Source organism: Hoplias malabaricus, chromosome 4, assembly GCF_029633855.1.
Source record: "Hoplias malabaricus isolate fHopMal1 chromosome 4, fHopMal1.hap1, whole genome shotgun sequence".
In the NCBI taxonomy this organism is placed as follows: Eukaryota; Metazoa; Chordata; class Actinopteri; order Characiformes; family Erythrinidae; genus Hoplias; species Hoplias malabaricus.
Genome location: NC_089803.1, coordinates 33,004,603 through 33,022,657, shown reverse-complemented (window position 1 = coordinate 33,022,657; position 18,055 = coordinate 33,004,603). Strand labels below are relative to the sequence as shown.

The following is an 18,055-nucleotide window of genomic DNA, read 5'->3' as shown; positions in this document are numbered from 1 at the left end:
ACCAGGCACGTCCAACTAGAAGGAGGCCCCGAGGTAGACCCAGGCCACACTGGAGGGATTATATCTCCTGACTGGCCTTTGAACGCCTGGGGATCCCCCAGGAGGACAGAGAGGGACAGATATGTCTGGGCTTCTTTACACCGCGACCCTGAAATGGAAAAGCAGAAAAGAAGAAGATGATGATGATGATGATATTTATTTTCGCATAAAATTATGATATATCTATGAAAACCAAAAACACGTATTTATGAATGTAACTGTATTTGTACAAATTGCAGACCGCGAGACACAGATTGAGATGTATTCATTTGTGAATAGTGAAACATATGTGACTTGTGTTTAATTTGTGGATTAACATTTACCCATTTGTAAAGTAATTTGAGACTAATTTCTCTTCATAAAAGAATGGCAATATAGCACAGTACAAATCACAGCATAATATGAAAGAAATCCAAAATACGAAAGTGAATGAAAAACATACCTCTTTACATGCCGCTCATGACCCATTCTGATTCTAATGACTGATGGAAAGTTGTCTTTATGTTAAGTGGCATTTATTTTAGATAGTGTGGCATGATAGTGGTCTAGGCACATTTATCCTTTTGATTTGTGTAGATTTATAGGGGTGTAGGGTTATATCTCATTGCAAATCAGTTTGTCTTACAAAAAAAACAAAAAAACAAAAAAAAAACATAAGCCACTAAGTTTGTTTTTAAGTTGTATCTTAGTTTAAGAAATATGCAGACACGTATGAATACCATGCATGTATAAGGATGGGTGAGTTTTTAAACATTCCATAAATTATTTATACATTTGCTTCAAAAATACGTGTTTGATTTTTGTACTTTTTAGTTAATTTTGTAAACAGACTGTAAACAGACTTTCTTACTAGAAGGGGAAGCCACCTAGGTTTGAATCCCAGGCCCTACTTCTTGCCCTAAGCTGGAAAGCTCATTTTGAAGTACACACTTTTGGCGCAGAAGGTAGGGCAAACATTGCCCCAAATTTTTATTAACTGGGTAACATGCTACTCTTACCTTTAAACTGCAGATAATATACTTTAATATTAAACATTTTTGAATCACAGTAGATCATGAACAGCCTTAGCAGTGGCAGGTGATTTTAGTCCACAGTGGAAAATGAGCACATTTCCAGAAGTATTTTGATTATCGTTCTTTTACTTCATGTTTGCTGAACTGATTAACATACAAATAATGAAAACCATATGTCACAGCTGTACCACAATTAAAAAAAAAAAAAAATCACTTATTGGAAAGAAATTTTATTAACAATAACAAGTATACATGAAGTAAGAAACAAAAGGCACATAAGTCTTTGTGTAAAAATTCAAGTTTTCCATCTGTTGCAACACCTGAGCATTTCCATTCAACTGGCTTTGGTCCAAACAATATCATACCAAGATTAAAGTTATAGAATATATTTAAAAATAAGACTTAAAAAAAATAATAAATACATTCAAGATGTTGTGCCCCCCCCCCCTTTTTTTTTTTTTTTTTTTAAATAGTCAATAAGTGCATTGCTTTGTCTGACCCAGACTAGCAGCTTAAAGATCTTCAGTAACCATGACTAATTTTTTTTTAATTTAAAGGCACATTCTGCATGATCAGAGATTGACAGTGTGTGTGTCTAGAATGGCTCTTTATAAAAAGCCCCATTGCATGTAGTTACATTAAACATGTAAATATAAAACACACAAAAACACAAACCACCACCAAAGGTCATAAATAAAGTATGAGTAAATGGTACAAATGTAAAAAGAAGATTTAAAAAAAAAAAAAAAAAAAAAAGCCAATATTCATCTGATCATTCAAGAATTAAGAGGAAAAAAATAAATTCACTTTATTGAGTGTAAACAAATATGACAGGGAACTGGCATCAGTGCGCAACAAACTGTGCACGATTGGCTGTTATATACACACACATGATATGTATAATCAAACCCACCTTCCATTCAAATTACACTCTGCTTACAACAGCAGTGAAAAGTATTCCCCTTCATGCACCAGTGCAGCACTCTTTAGACCCTGTACATAAAGCTACATCCCTACTCCCAGATCAAGCAGAAATGCTCACCAAATTAAAGGCAGTGTCTGAACTACTTCATTTCAAGATGTGTCAGTGTGACATCTGTGCAGTCAGTAGTTCTTAAATACACACATACATATTAAAAGGTACTCCATGAGGCAACACTTCAAAATACAAAATTTCAGACAGTCATATCTAAACTATGCTCAGAAAAACAGGAACAAGGACACTTTGGATGTTGTTGGTCAAGTTCCTTTTAGGCAATCATTGTGAGCTACTTCAGCTTTCTCCTCCTGAGGTAACCGCCACGCTGAGCCTTGTTCATGCGCATGCCAAAGTAAATCACCAAATTGATGGGAACCAGAACAGTGGTCAGCCATCCCTACAAAACGGAGAAAAATAAAAATAAGATTGAGAAAATCAAAGGCTTGGTAATTTGTTTTAAAGCCACGGGTGTCATTACAATGCAATGAAATATTTGTTCACTCTTAGAACTGTTTTATGCTTTAGCTGCAGTTATATATGCGCATTTAGTTGTCTACATAGTGCTTGGTTATTAACTAAAGTATTCAAAGCTATATCCACCAGGGGGCAGATCAGAGGCAAAAGATACCCACATCAGAACTCCTAAAACTGATTTTGTACAAAGTCAACAATGGACAAGTAATGCATAAATATTTTATAAATAGTCACAGTCTGGTATACTGCCCCCATTGCACGGTATTGCATGTTGAGCAGATGGTATTCATTTCTAAAAAGACATGCACAGTCTGTTGCCTTACACCCTTTAAGATCAAAAAAGGTTATCAGCCCAAAATCTAGGCTTTTCAGCTGACAGTATGTGGAGAAGTGTCCTGTTCTTACCATTACTGCATGGGGGAAGTAGCCATTCGTCTGGTCCTGCAGGCCCACAGTGGTCAACTCAGCAGCTACATAGCGGTCAGGAGTGGGCTTGTCCAGAGTGGGTTTCCTTATCTTTGTCATCTTGGTGGCCACAAAGAATGGCAGCACACTCTGCAATAATTAAGAGACATATTAGACAGTCCTTAAAGGCCAGAGCCACCCCCCACACCACATTGCATCAGTAAAAGCCTTCTTTCTGTAGAGAGTGAAATGTAAAAGTCTGACCTGGATGATGAGCCCCTTACACTTGTACTCCGCTTGGAGTCCACGAGAGAAGAAGTCGACAAAAGCCTATAATAGAGTTGTAAAAGTTGTTTTAAAAAAAGATCGAAAGTCCCCTGATATGTAGTGCTCATCTACCTCCTGGAAAACCAGAGCTTGGAGCAATTTGATAACAGAACATTTATGTAATGTTTTACTATTGTAGTTAAAATATACACATTTAATTCACTTTACATATGTAAATGTTGCGATGCTAATTCAAGTGGGTTTAGCCCCAGGTTCTACAATTGAGAAAGATAGACATACTGGCATAGAGAGATATGCACATACAAAAAAAAACAATTTCCATTTCTTTGAATTACTGAATAACTTGACCAAATTAATTCAATGTTTCTCCATATTATGATCATGCACTTTGCCAAACAAGATCGACCTAATGAACTAATTAACAAACTGATATGGATTTTAGAGCAGGGAGAACACAACATGCAGCTGGAGTTATTCCAGGACCATTAATAATCTGAATAAAGAGCATAAACAGATGATGTAACCCAGAACTTCAGTCCCAATCCTGGGGACCTGTGTTCTTTGCAAATGTGTGTTTTCTCACCCTCATCCAGCTCACTGACTAAAATTAACAAGCCACTTTGTGGGTTGGGACAAGTGTGAGGGAACACGGGCACAAAAACGTGCGCAGCCTGGGATTCCCAGGAATGACACTGGCAGCCATTGACAGAACCTTCCAATGATTTAATTTAAAGTTTAGTGCAAGCTGATTTGATCTGACGTTTAAAAGGTGGATTGTGTAGAGGAGTATCCACTTGCCTTGGTGGCGGAGTAGACAGTGAGCAGTGGAACTGGGTACATGCCGCTGGCAGAGGAGATGTTGAGGACAACACCTTTAGCTCTGAAAAAGACAGGATTGAGTTATAGCTTACTGTGCTTAGGCTGAGCCTGATATCACACTGAACAAGCTCACCAGAGACTCTGAAATGAGAATCTACACCATGACAGATGTAACAGACTGGCACACTGCACGCACACACACTAATTATGATCGCCTTGTGTGTTGCCATGGCACCAGCTTTCTCACGCAGTACCCCTGCAGCTGCAGTAGTGTGCTTTAGAGAGCTGAGGTTGGTCCCATTTGTACAAAATTTTCCTAGCTCCATGATTGGCTATATTGAGTCATGTGTGATTCCAGGGCCAATCAGGACAAGGCATTTGTTACTCGGCTTGGCAAGCCTTTTCCAAAAAGTGTGGGAAATGGGAGGTAATGCTGGACTGCAGGTTAAATAAATAAATTCTACTCATATCTTCACTACCTTGCCTTTTAGTGTTGGTTTCAAATTTACTGTATTTTTATTTGAAGCTCAAGTTATGTTAGTCAGTGTAAAGACTTACCTAGCTTCCATCCTGGGCAACACCAGACGAGACATCTGATGAGAAAATAGGTTGTGGAAGAAAACATGGTCAAGAAAAAGCAATAAAGTCCTTTAAAATCCACCAAATGCAATCACGTCAGACAGAGGCACTGTTTTGGTTTAAAATGGAACAAACACTTACTTGGCACACAGAAGTAATGTTGACATTAATCATTGTGTTAATAAACTGAAAGAAGAGGAGACAACAGGTATGAGACAGTGAGAAAACCATAAATATATCTTAGTGATGTCAATCAAGATCCTTATGACATTTTAGCTTTACATCATGGGCACACCATCTGTATGCATCTTCTAGCACTTCTGTTTTAAACATGGGATATTGTGTTCATGGCTGAAACCGCAGCAAATACCTGCTTAGCATCACCACAACAGAACACACAGAAGTGCCTACCCTTATGTCTCAATATGTGTTAAAAGTAGTTTATGAAAAGGTTCCCATCTTGTTCCTGGATTGATTGTACAGTTGAAATACCAAAGACCTAACTGCTATTAAACTAAGACATCAGTCAGTGTGAAGGTTCTTTAAACTTTTTAAAAGGTCTCATTTATCAAAACAGTTCTCCAAAGACCAACCACAAAAAAAGGCAGTTAAGGAAATTAGGTGTGATTAGTCTAGGGTACAGCTGCTTATGTTTACAGAACCTTGATCAACTTCTCCTTATTTCAGGTTACAATGCCTTCTGTTCGGAATCTACTCACTACTTCTGCTTAAGGAGGAGGCACGCTAACAGAGACTTGTAGTGAAGTTTAACAAAGGCCATAAAGGTAACTTTCTGTAACCTTTATGGAACCTAACATACCTCTAAATGTGACCCAGGCATTAAATAACAGTAATTAGTTAAATTAAGATGTACGTCAAAGCTACTCACATTGTCTAGATCTGGGATGTGCAGGAAGAACTCAGGGTAAGGGTAAGAGATACCAACATTGTTCACTGTGAGGAAAAAGTAAGGAAATGATTAGCGTAACGTTAGAAATATTGTCTAGTTAAGGGGTCAAACTGTGGAAGGATGGTATACCGCAATAGTTGAAGTGTCTGGGAGATTTAGATGTGTGATACAAGTGTCTGATTTAATGAAAATTAATACAGTTCATTCAAACTCACCAAGGACTCCAATTTCCAGCCCTTCAAGTGCAGCTTCAATCTTAGGGTAGATATCAACCTGCCCAAAATCCACAGCCACTGTCTTAGTCTTCACTTTAAAGCGATTCTCTGCAAGAGAACACGTTATCAAAATAATGATTCATTTGAAAATGTATACATGTTCACCCACCATCACTTGCAGACACTGAGGACTGGCTTCTCTACTGCAGGAGTTCCATTCTTTGCCACTGTGCTATAAATAGCTTGCAGAGAACACCATACATTTTAAATTGTGTGGACGGCAGGGGGCGCTGCGCACAAAGAAATGAGCCCCTTACAACTTGCACACCCCTCCTCTACTTCAGCTGACGTGCCTGCAGCAATTAGAATGTATTGTCCAAAGACTCATTTGTCTGAACCCTGTTCGAGGGAGTTATGAGAGGAAAATTCCTCTGATGTATCTGGGTGTAGAGAGCTGTTGTTTGAGGAGACACAGCGAAGACAGAGCTAGGTTTGAGACAGGGAACTGCAGGCCACTGAACATGATCTAATAAAGACTATTATGTTAGCAAACATGAAATCTATTTTGAGGGAGCCTTTCCGGCTTTAAATAGCTTCGTGACTGTAGCAAAGTGGTCTTTGTGACTCCTAGCCCCCGCACTGCCAGGGCCTTTGGTTGAGGCGTGAGCAAAAGAGTGCCAGGTTTGGCAGGAAGAGACCCAGCTCGTGACTACCCATAACCCCCCCCACTTCCTCACCCCCTCCCTCCTTTCGGTGAGCCTTCAGCACGACTGTGGTTATGGCAGAACCCCTTTCCATTTTTCACCACTTTAATCTCTTCCCCTTTCTTCTATACATGCGGAGGAGCAATACAACAAAAAAGATGCCACAAAGCCAAGGAAACAGGAATATGAATTAGCACTGACAAATAGAGGCTCTGCTGACTTCCAACAAGAGGAACCAAACGCTGATTTAGAGATTCAGAGTAAAAGCTGTATTAGTTAATTATTCAGAGCAGAACACACAAGCAGGGCCAGAATTACATCTCTTCAGAAAGGGAGAAGCCCCCCCCCCCCCCCCCATTCACACTAACACAGTCCCTCTTCATTCAGCCTACTGAGATAGAGTGGTGCAGAGAGAGAGAAACTGGTGAAGTCCATAGTGACTGCACCCTCCCATTCAGAAAAGCAGGGCCAGCTCTGTGAAACAGTGACTAGACTGGAGTGTCTGACAGTAAGAATTAGAAGGACATTTATCATTTTAGCATCAAGTTATTTCAGAAACAGTAGCTTCATAAAGACATCAAAAGCAATGGCTCCTGTGCAAACAAAGCATGAAAGGAGAGAGAAAAAAAAAAAAAAATAAAGTCTGGCTACGTGCAAAAGCGAATCAAAGGGTGTGCAGCGGGGAGGGTTGCAGACGTCAACGAGTGTTTAGACGGAGATCCTCATCTTCCTACACCCCCTGCTCTCAACCCTGAAAATTTCCATGACGACAGTCATCAGAAAGGATTGCAGGACTTACAGGGAGGGGAGTCAAATGGGAAAATGTTTATGGGCTTGTCTTTGGGGGGTGTTGTTGTTTAAGAGAAGTCTGGGACAAACAACAATAACATTTAGCTGGAGAGGAATTATGGTCTGCCTGTCTGCATACTGTTGCCCTTATCCCATATTTGTCAGAAATAACTACCACCTTCATATTGTGGGCATTTACAAAACACCCAAAACTGATCCGTCAAATGATTTTGACAAGAAAAACATTAAATCAGATTCAGACAGAGTGGCTAAAGTGTGGTCAAGCTCATAAGTTGAGTACGTCTTTATTTGCATTTGGCTGGCCGAGGTAAGGATTAGATTAAATAATCCTCGCTGATTGGCCACATCAGTTCCTTTTCATATATTTTGAATTCACGATGAATGAGCCAATACAACTGTTTAATAATTGCTTGCGGTTCTCCTTCATTTAGTTACAATTCTGAAGATATAATGGTTTGTTGGGAGCTAGTGAAATGCATGTATTTGCATTACAGGCCTTGACTAGGTGTCAATGGCAGGTGTAGTGGAGGAGATGCACAAAGGGCAACTGGAGCTCTATGTAGTTCTTTGACTATGTGCTCCTGCCAGGCTGCATTAACTATCTGGCCAGTCAGCTCTCCATGCCCCCTACCCTGCCTTTCAGGACGGCACTAAAAATAAAGTCGGCTTCATTAACATTAGGGGGACTGTCTGTCATTCAGAGAGTTAGAGAAGGGTTCTGGTTCGTTCATTCGCCCATGTGGTGTGTGTGTGTGTGTATGCACGCGTGTGCTGGGGCAGGAGGGGCAAGGGATGCAGAAACCATAAAACACACACCGAGGGACTGTGCAACATCGTCCAGCTTCTCCTGAGAGCGGCTGATGAGCATCATGGAAAATCCTCGCCGAGCAAGCTGTAAAACAGAAGAGATCAGGAAATCTGTTGAGAAATTACTACAAAAATTACACAATATATGACAACTACACAATGTCTACATTTGAATGATCAAACAAAGGAATAGTTCAGCTCAAACTGCAGATCTTGCCAGCAGTGAATAAAATCCTATAGTCACCAATGAGCATTATACCAGTGGCACCAGACTTTGTCAACTGTCCACTGCATTTGTGAAGTAAGCCGTTTTCTACTTTCAGTTGGCGTCAGAAAACTTTCCAAGACTTCTTGGAAGTATATGAAGGTGTGTGAGAAGGCCCTTCTCCATGAACAGTTCTCCCATCGCCCTCCCTCCCGTGGCCTCAGAGAAACCCCATCTCCTGTGATGAGTCACTGTGCTTTCCGTGGAGGGAGAGAAATAAATAAGTAGAGGAACCCTTACCTCCTCCGCATAGGATTTCCCAATTCCATCCGTGGCTCCAGTCACCACTGGAAAAAGAAGATGGAGAGAAAGAGGTCATGAGAATTCAACGTTTATCTCACACAAACAGACTAAAACACTACTTTCAGCACGTTTGTTGAAGGCTGAGAGTTAGAACCTTGTTCGGCAACTCTCGTCATTTGTTTGGACATGTTGTACATGGACTCCTGAGCTCCATTCACTGCACTAAAAAGAGTGACCACGATGGCCTTGTACTAAAAGCCTTAAAAGGCCAGGTATAAGCATCAAGTTGCATTGCCATCTTTCAGTGAGAAAATGCAAGTCCAATCAGAATCACTAATGTCAGCAAATGTCTTATAGAACAGGGACAACTTGAATAAAATGCATAACAGACAATTGGCAAAATTTCTAGCAATAAACTATTGGATTAATCCAGTTGATGCTCTGTAGTAGATTTGGCGGTTTGGCTTAAGCCACTGGGCCTCCATGTTTTTTTTTCTACAACTTGCCTGCAATGTGCAATAAAACCCAGCTCTAACGTACACATTCCTCTATGCATTATTATTATTATTATTTTTAAAAAGGTGGAGAGGATAAAGGGACATATGCATTATTTTCCACAATGCTCACATTTAACACTCCCAGCTCAAGAAAGACTGATCCAGGCAGTGGTCATTCACTAGAGCAAAGCTGTTGGCTAGAAAGAGGGAAAAAGCAGAGAGGGAGGGTGGGGAGTGATGACGTCTGTAGAGCCTGACAGAAAGGGAGGGGTAAGGAGGGATCCTAGGGACTGCCAAAAATAGAAACAAGAGGAGAGGAGGAGAGAGGGAGACTGCGCAAAGTCAAGGGATGAAGAGGGAGAACTCGATTCACTAGCTATTTTTAAACTCATGTTAAGAATCAAAAGCTCTCTGGCTCGAAAAACTTCAATGGGTTCAACAGCATGAAATCTGATCCATGGCTCTGCAAGTTTGGAGGAGGAAAAAAGTCTTTACAATTAGAGAATAGTTTAGCATTAAGCTTCTAAGGAACTGGTAACTAAGGAGTTCCTAACTTAACATTCAGATCTTTTATCATCTAGAAAATAAATAAATAAGGGGGAAAAGGGTGAAACTCGAGCTTATGAATTCTTACTAATTCTGCATCCTGCCAGATTAACAGGTTAACAGATCTAGGATACAATCCAAGTCTTGCATCAGCGTATGGGCTCCTGTACTTGCGGCATTCCATCAAAGGTCAGTTTGGCAAAAAAAAAAAAAGTTGCATGTCATTCTGACAGGTAGTAGCTATAGGAGTTCAAAACCATGTGAACAGGTGCATGTGCTCCTACAGAAATGGGGAAATGCACACAAAAGATCAAAGATAAAGTGCAGTACGTTCAACAATGCACCACAATGCAGCGTTCTCTAAAAAAAGGGTCAGTGGGTTCAGTTAAGTGTTAAGATGGGCTCCTTTAAATTGAAGCCACACCTTACATTGTACATTAATGGGGAATGGAAAGGAGGGAGGGAATGAGGAATCATATGCTAATATATTTTGCTATCATGAGAAATACATACTGCCTGTATCCTTATACATTCTCTGAAAGGAGTCCTGTTTTCCTGGATTTAGTGAAGAACAACATGAAATCACATTGGTTCCTTAAAGTTTTTGAATTTCAGTGCTAATGCAAATGTGTCTGTATTTAACATTATATGAGATGCATCATGAAAATGTAAAAAAAATAAAATAAATAAATCTACATACCATATTAGCTATGCTATATATTGTCAATGTCACTCAAACTCTAATGCCAAACTGATTCATTACTTCAACTTAACCTTTGTAATTAATAAAACTAAGCTACACTCTACTGACCTATACAAGTTTTCTGAAATCCAAAAGCAGATGCTCTAATGGAACACCCCCACCCCCTCGAGTTAAGCCCACCCCAGAGTTCCTGGCAGGGTTTAATTGCCCTCACGTGAGCAGTGCCATGGAGAGGATCTACGCAAGCTGCTGCGTGAGTACTACGAGAAGCACTGACGTGCGACCAGGGACACAAGTGCATGCTGCATACAAAACCCAGAGTCTCCATGCATGTACACACACATGACAATAAGAAAGGGCGCATGTAACAAAAGGGGCTGATCATTAAACACAGTATCCCCTCCAACCCTTTGCCCATTTGGTTGCTATGGAGTTGGTTGGGATGAAAATGAAATGGGGCTTATATGAAGGGTTCAAGCAACTCAGCTGAGTGTTAATTCATTTCTCATGCCCTTTCCTCCACTTTAAGTGTCTTGGTGCTGTACTGCAGAGGTCATCAGTGTCTGTTCACGAACACCACGCTCAGAAATATGGACTGTCCCAGCGTCACACAGGCGCACCGGCCCCGCTCCCATTCTTCCTAGGCTAAAAAAAGCAGCAGAGTGAGTAAAAATAGCTGCCGTGTCTGGAACAGCCGCTACACCTGAATATCAACAACATGCTGCCCTCCCTCCATCCATCCAGCTGCCCCCCCAATCCACACATCCCTCCCTTCCACACACACCCCCACCCACTCTCTGCTTTCCCCAGCAACCCAGCTCACCATGGAGCTCTTGCTGCACTACATTAGTGCCAGAAAAGCACTCGAAGCCCTGCTGCAGAATCCTGCCCTATTCAACAGGGCATTTCCACTTATTCCCCCTCAGCCTAAAAGGAACTAACTGTCGTGATGTACAGACCAGCACGTCACTCTAGTATGCAGTGGCACGCTGATGCTACACAAATAGAAACCTTCTACATAAAAAGTGTCTGATTAGATCTTTGCACTGGGCTCTGTTATATAAGGTGTATCCATGGCATGGTTCTAAAACCGGCTTCTACTGTATGCAATCTGTCGCAACCCAACTCACACCCCCCACCCAACCCCAAACACACCACCCCACTGCCCCCTCACACCACCACCCCCCAAAATGAATGAGCTCGTCCATCTCTGGCTCAGTAGTTCTGCAGAATGCTAAAACACCCACTCTTGCACCTCCTCCCACTCCTAAAAGCAGCAGATCTCACTTTAAATAGCATAGGCCTGTCACATGGCCAGGAGAAAAACTACACAGCAGAGCAGTTCAGCACCCAAAATAGCATCGTTACTCTGATTTAAAACAGGGGGGATTTATTGTGTCTTTAAAAAACCCACACAAGCAATATCAGAAATAGTAGGAAGTAGTTGCAAGTTTTTACTACAAAAAAAAAAAAAAAAATCACAAGTTCTCCCTTGTTCCTAAAGCCTGCCCCCTTTCTCCAAAATTAGAGTAGACCAAAAATATGCCGTGTGTATATTAAAGCAGAGCTGCTTATTCAGGCTACTCCTATAGAGAAGAGATGCATTGATGACAGTAATTATTAGGAAATTATTATTTTTTAACCTCTGAACATCTCTCTCAGTTATTCTGGTGGAACAGGTTTAGCCAGGTATAAACAGGTACAGCAGGACTATAGGAACTGCTCAGGTGGCAGTGGCTTTTCTTGCATTGATTCCCATTCCTAATGTCAGCTATGGGCTGAATCAAAGTGTCAGAATTAGACAAGATGTGCTGGGAATCTAAGACGCAGATCACCACTAAAATAAATGAGAACAACGCACACGTTTTCACCAGGACACAGTCCATTTGCCCATTTATTCCATGTGTTACGAAGAAGAATTCTCTCTCTCCAATTAAGTATGAGATACATTCGATGTCTAGATTAAGCAAATGCCGGAATGGGTTATGTACAAAATATAATATTAATGCAACAAAGTGCATAAACTGATCTCAGAAGAGAAACGCCAGATGGAAGATTCCCTTTTTCTGTAAATAAATAAATAAAAGCGACTGAGTCGTGACAGAGAAGAGAAAAGGGAGGGAGGGGGTCTTGGAGGGCAAACGAGAGAGAGAGAGAGAGAGACACTAGTGATGGAGAGTGAGATGGAGGCTCAGACAGAGAAAAGAGGAGGAGGGAGAATGGGAGGGGCTGCAATTTTACCCAGCATCCCTTTGCAGCACGTGGCAACAAGCGTGTTGGTCACATGAATGGCAGTGTTCACTTTGAGAAGCCCCCCCCTTCACTCTGTTTAATAGCAGCCCGCCAGTCTCTTTTTCCTCACCCCCCCCTCCACCCCTCTCCATCACTCCCACTCACTAACTCTGAGCCCTTCCGCCTCCACAGCACCGGAGCCAGTCACATTTTGTCACCATTCACACAGCACACCAAGCTGCACATTCACAAGCATGCAGCCTCACTCTCTCACCAACACACACAAATACATTTCATTCACATGTGCCTTTGCCTGCTATGAATGGGAATTCAGCTATTCACAAACCAGAGACTTGCTCCTCTGTCCATTTTTCACCACTTTAAGGCAGCCAATGTGTTGTCATTAGTTTGCAGCAAAAGTTATTTCAAAAGTTGGCCAGAGACAAAGTAAGACATTGCTATGAATGTTAAGTGAAATTCACGTTTTTAATATACATCACAACTCGGGTCTATTGAGCTAATTAATTTGATAAAACAATTATAGCTACAGATAGTTTTAGGGATGTGGAGTACCATTTTTAACTTCACAAGGCTGAAAACCAAGTCAACTTGAGGTTACAGAGAGAACAACTATCTGTTCTGAAATAAATAAATAAAAAAGGAAGACATACTGAAAGTTAAGGTTAAGCTAGCTTTTCCTTCCTAAAAAACATGACAAAACATGATTTTCAAACCCAATTGGACATGGGCATACTTATTGAAAATGAACAAACCCAATTGGACATGGGCATACTTATATAATCTGTGATACAGTACGACATGTGAAAGAGAATTGGTGGTGGTGGGGGGGGGGGCGGCTTCAACTGAAGACTCACATCTCATGATGTAACAGCAGTTATCGTCTACACACAACTGTGCTCTTGGGGAGTGACTAAAAACCCTCACACAGAAGGCCTCAGTAAATGTGAAAGCACTGACTACCTCTATACTGCTCGAGTAGAGACGGTAATCCTGAATCTACAATAAGACTGGGTGAGCTGGTGGGGCTAGTTTAGAAGCTGAGAAAATCATGACAGTAAACGAAGCTTTGGTTTGCTTTATGACCTTCACAACTAGAGGTGTAATACTGAAACTAGACCACCAGGGGTCTCCTGAAGATTGGGAGCAGTGGAGGGATCCCTGTACAACTGAGGGAATACTACATTCTGATGCAGCAGCATGACTCACTTTCATAAAGTTAAAAAGATTGTCTGAGTGTGTTGCACTTGTACAGAGCATATCTAAATCCATACCCTGCGCCCTGGGTGAGGAAACGTGGGGAGTCACCCGACAAGGACGCAAGACGAGTACCTTTCATAACCTGAAGGGAGGGAATAACTTGTTGGTCTGGATGTGACACAGGCTGGTTGAGGTGTTTCACAAGAAACACCCTTGCATTTGGCAACCACATACCTCAGATATTTGGGCTGGACAAACTGTTCAAGGAGCAGGCAGTTCATGTCACTGCCCAAAGAAAATACTAATTAAACCAATCAGTCAAGACGTACCTTGTAGAATACTTCATTTAAGCGTCATCGACATAATAGTTATAATGTTAAGGACTTCAGTGTTAGTCTCAGACTTCAGAAGCTAGTTTAACCTACTATTTGAGGAAGTACAACAATTTCTCATTTATTATTAACTTTTATAATTTGCTGGGTCTCCCTAAAGCCTCTCAGGACAAAGACTATTTTAAAATGGTAAAGTGAGCATCACACTGAACCACACTCTGCACGCTCCTCCTCTCTCTAGTAGTTACCATGACCATAAAGATACATCTGGGAAACTGGGTCATGACATTTTAGACTAGAATTCACTTCCAACATCAAGAACTTTCACACAATGTTTACTCAAATTAAGTTACAAATATCTACACTGTATCAGATTAGTGTATGAGTAGTAATAATAATAAAAACAATCAGATGTACATCTAAACACACACGTTGTGTGACACAATCTGGTAGTAAACCCGAGTAAATCTCCTTGATAACGCCACTGTCTAGACGCCAAAGTGAATGAGGATATGACGGCTGGAGCTGAAACTATGAAACTGGCTGTTGCTCAACCTGACTGGACCAGTGGTGCGGGATTGCGAGAGGGGAGCGTTTGCCCCTGCCCTCACCTCCTGTTTCGACCTGCAGCTGAAGCGCGCAGAGGGCAGAGCGAGTGTCAGCGGGAGAGAATGTGAGACGAGTCCGACCGGACCCTGCCTCACTGACTCACCGTTTCAGGGCGTGGTCCGAGGACAGCGCATCGACACCAGCGCACACACTCACACAACACGTGTACTGGTGCAGCCTGTTCATTCAGTGCGCTACGAACCACACAAACCTGAGCACGGGGTGAGGAACATAAATGGCGTTTTCAGCCCCGAGCTGTGGGTCATAACAGAACCGCCGCTAGGGGGCGCACAGCACCGAGGCGGCTCCAGTGAGGAGCCTCTCCACTAATATAACCGGGTCCTACATTCAGATCTTTAAAAATACGTAGACTTAGAGATTAAATGAATACAACTAATACTCGTCATGGTAATAATAATTTTAACAGCATACAGATCGAGATAAACGCTGTTATGGCGTTAATCCGGTGGGGATTTATTTTTCAGATGGGGCTCAGTGGAAGTTTCCAGAGCGGCTCTGAAGGCTCCCCTCAACAGCCGCACGTGGTACGGACCTGCATTATAATTGAGATTGGCGTTTTAAACTGCGTCATGTTGCCAAAAGCAGCCTAAACGCTGCCACCACATGAACGGTGCTGCTGTGGGTTGCGTTGCGGGGCCATTAGAAACCCACCGAGGCATTTAGCCACCCCCTTTATAAAAAAAAAAAAAAAAAAAAAAAAAAAGGCAGAGGCATTCACCGAGAGGAATCAAACCTCGTGCTTGTGAGGAGAGCCGCAGCGCCCGAGCACAGAAACTGGAGAACTGGGTCAGAGCAGGCCGATCCAACCCAGCTCCAGCCACCCTACAGGAGACGGACACGGCATACAAAATTAAAGTCTAGAAAATAAAACCTCAACACATTCAACAGCCGATGCCTACAAACTAGAACCTGACCCATTTAATTGTTCAGGAGTCTATAGTGATAATTATAATGCAAATAAATCAAATAAAAAATAAGGTATTTAAAATGACTTCTAGTCTATATTACACTGATGATTCCTGTTTATGTTCTCATCAATATTAAAGCAAAAACGGGGTGCCCATTTCTAGAAAGCTGCCTTGATTTAGTCTGACTTCATGAGAGTGAGTCAGAAGCTGCGATTATGTGCGCACAGTCCGTGGATGTATGGCGCAATCTGTCAACCTGAGACTCTCACCGCCTCAGTATGGAGCTTTCTGCACAACAATCAATGCACCTCAGTTACACTGACTCTGATCAGGCGATTTCTTGTTAAACGCATTACATTTATCCTCCTCGTCATCACTACAAATGGGTCAAACATATTTTTATGTCTTTACCTGGGACGTGCTTAAAATCAACTCAAAACAATAATTAATAATAATAATACTAGAGAACTGGACCCGAAAGTTCAATTGGCAGTAGTCTGAAACCGACCCTGTGAAGTTGAGGGAGTTTGAGCTGAAGGCTCAGTCCCAGTCAGATGTTGACTCAGCCTGTGAGGGCTGGGAATGAGCAGATTGAACTCACCTGCCCATTGGCCCAGTTTGGGTGAGAGCAGGTCTCCGTTGCCCAGCACCCATATCCTGAAGGCGGAGAGGAGTGTGTAGATGATCCACAGAAACAGAAAGGCTGTGGTGAGCGTCCCGACCCAGAGCAGAGCAGCCTCGGCCCCGCCAAGCAACTTCTGCATCTCGCTGAACACCTCCATGTGGCCTGCTCCGGTGCAAATTAGGCGACGTGCTCTGATTTCACAGCCTACAACGTGCAGAGCCCCCCTTTATAAAGCAGGTTGTGGCATCACACCCCCACAACTCCTCTAACATACTAGTCTGGCCGGATTTAAGTGCACACCCCCCACCTACTCGCTCGCCGTCCCGGACACGCCCCCGCGGGCCGCCCATTGGCCCAGACTCCCATCCTCCAACGCAAGGTCGCAGCGGATTGCCTGCTTCCGGTGCCAATCACCAGGGCTCCTCTCTCATTCATCAGATCGTCTCTCCGCCGAAGGGCGGGGCATCAGCGGCGGCGGCGCGCGAGCCCATTGGACGAGCGCCCTGCTAACCTCCATTCGAGCGCGCCCATTGGCTGTGGTTCAGAGCGAGGTTTTCCCCCGTTTCAGTCAGCATTATGAAACCTCCAAATCCACGTTTTCCACTTCTCAGCCCCCACTATTTTATGAATGAAGCTTTTCGCCCATTGGCTGGAGAAGCCAACGCTCTCCCGCCTTCGGAGTGATCTCCGGGCGATTCGATTTGGTCACAGGAACGCCGTTCACGTTCATTCACGGGTGCTGGCTCACATATGACTCATACACTCTTAGCTAAAAACAAAAAAACAAAACATGATGCCTCCGTGTTTTCATGGTGAAGAAGTTCTACAATGTTCTCCTCGTTCCCTCTAATTGTCTGTTTGCCCTCGGCGTTCTAAAGAGGATAGAATGCTCTACAACGTGTTTGTCGTTCTCTCTGGATCTTTGTGAAAGCCTTTTAAAAGACGCGCCTGGTTTACTATCAGAGAGAAACCAGTAGGGCCGCTGCTCTGTCGAGTTGCGCTGCCTTGTCAAAATATACTACCATAATTTACTTTTATAAGTTGGCTACAGCCGCCTAAATAAAATATCACGTAAGGTATTTCGATGGACTAAAAATAGCTAATCAGAAAATGCTGCTAAACAAATTATAAACATAATTATTAATTATTAGTAGTAATTACTAATACGGTGATAAGAAATAGCTTCAATTGTTATTTTATTTATTTGTTTATAATAAATTTGATTGTCCGTGTACAGTTTTGGAACACTGGAGCAAATAACAGTAAGCTAAGGTTGTGTAATTGTTAAAAAAAAGATAAGAAACAAATGACAAAAAAGTGTGGATCTGAGCGTGCGCAGACCGGCTAAGCAGGACGTATCAATAGGTGTTTTGTCAGTATACCGTCTAAAAACCCCGTGAGGTAGTTCAGAATGTGTTCACAGACCTCCACAGAACCATTACCTTTAGTAAAGCGCTCTCGAAAAACCTCTCTGGATGTAGGACAAATAAACGTTAAAAGAACTATGGGGCAAACATCATTTTTGGCTACACAGGGAAAGGCACGACGAGGACACACTGTACCAGCATGAGAAACATTGTAGTTTGTCTGCAGCTCAGAAACTGAGGCACAGTACACCAAATGAACCTGAGACGGGGGAAAAACTACAACTACCAGGCGCGCCTTGCTGAAATCTCGCGAGAAGCGGCGATATCTTGCTTTTCAAACACGGAAGCGAGCTGGATTATGTAAATAGTGAGGGAGAGAGGAGCTGAGCTGGAGGAGAAGGTTACAACACAAAATAGTTTCACGAGTGTGAGAGCACATCGAGAATT

The 18,055-nt window shown here is 42.3% G+C and overlaps 1 protein-coding gene across 1 annotated transcript; it reads right to left on the bottom strand.

The window, feature by feature from the left end:
* Positions 1-1,209: 1,209 nt before the first annotated feature.
* On the bottom strand, positions 1,210-16,499 carry hsd17b12a (hydroxysteroid (17-beta) dehydrogenase 12a). The gene is made up of 11 exons (XM_066669645.1): positions 16,218-16,499; positions 8,548-8,594; positions 8,052-8,127; positions 5,722-5,829; positions 5,486-5,550; positions 4,738-4,782; positions 4,576-4,610; positions 3,997-4,078; positions 3,175-3,240; positions 2,911-3,060; positions 1,210-2,428 (listed from the first exon to the last, which is right to left on the bottom strand). Exons 1-11 carry the CDS (start codon positions 16,396-16,398, stop codon positions 2,321-2,323), a joined length of 963 nt encoding a protein of 320 aa, XP_066525742.1. The 5' UTR covers positions 16,399-16,499; the 3' UTR covers positions 1,210-2,320.
* Positions 16,500-18,055: the final 1,556 nt, after the last annotated feature.

Excerpts from the sequence above, each read along its gene's own strand:
- hsd17b12a (XM_066669645.1), bottom strand. The coding sequence starts at position 16,398 with ATGGAGGTGTTCAGCGAGATGCAGAAGTTGCTTGGCGGGGCCGAGGCT. Across the intron at positions 4,079-4,575 it reads TTGCCCAGGATGGAAGCTAG|AGCTAAAGGTGTTGTCCTCA; the intron begins GTAAGTCTTTAC and ends TGTCTTTTTCAG. Across the intron at positions 3,061-3,174 it reads GTAAGGGGCTCATCATCCAG|AGTGTGCTGCCATTCTTTGT; the intron begins GTCAGACTTTTA and ends TAATTATTGCAG.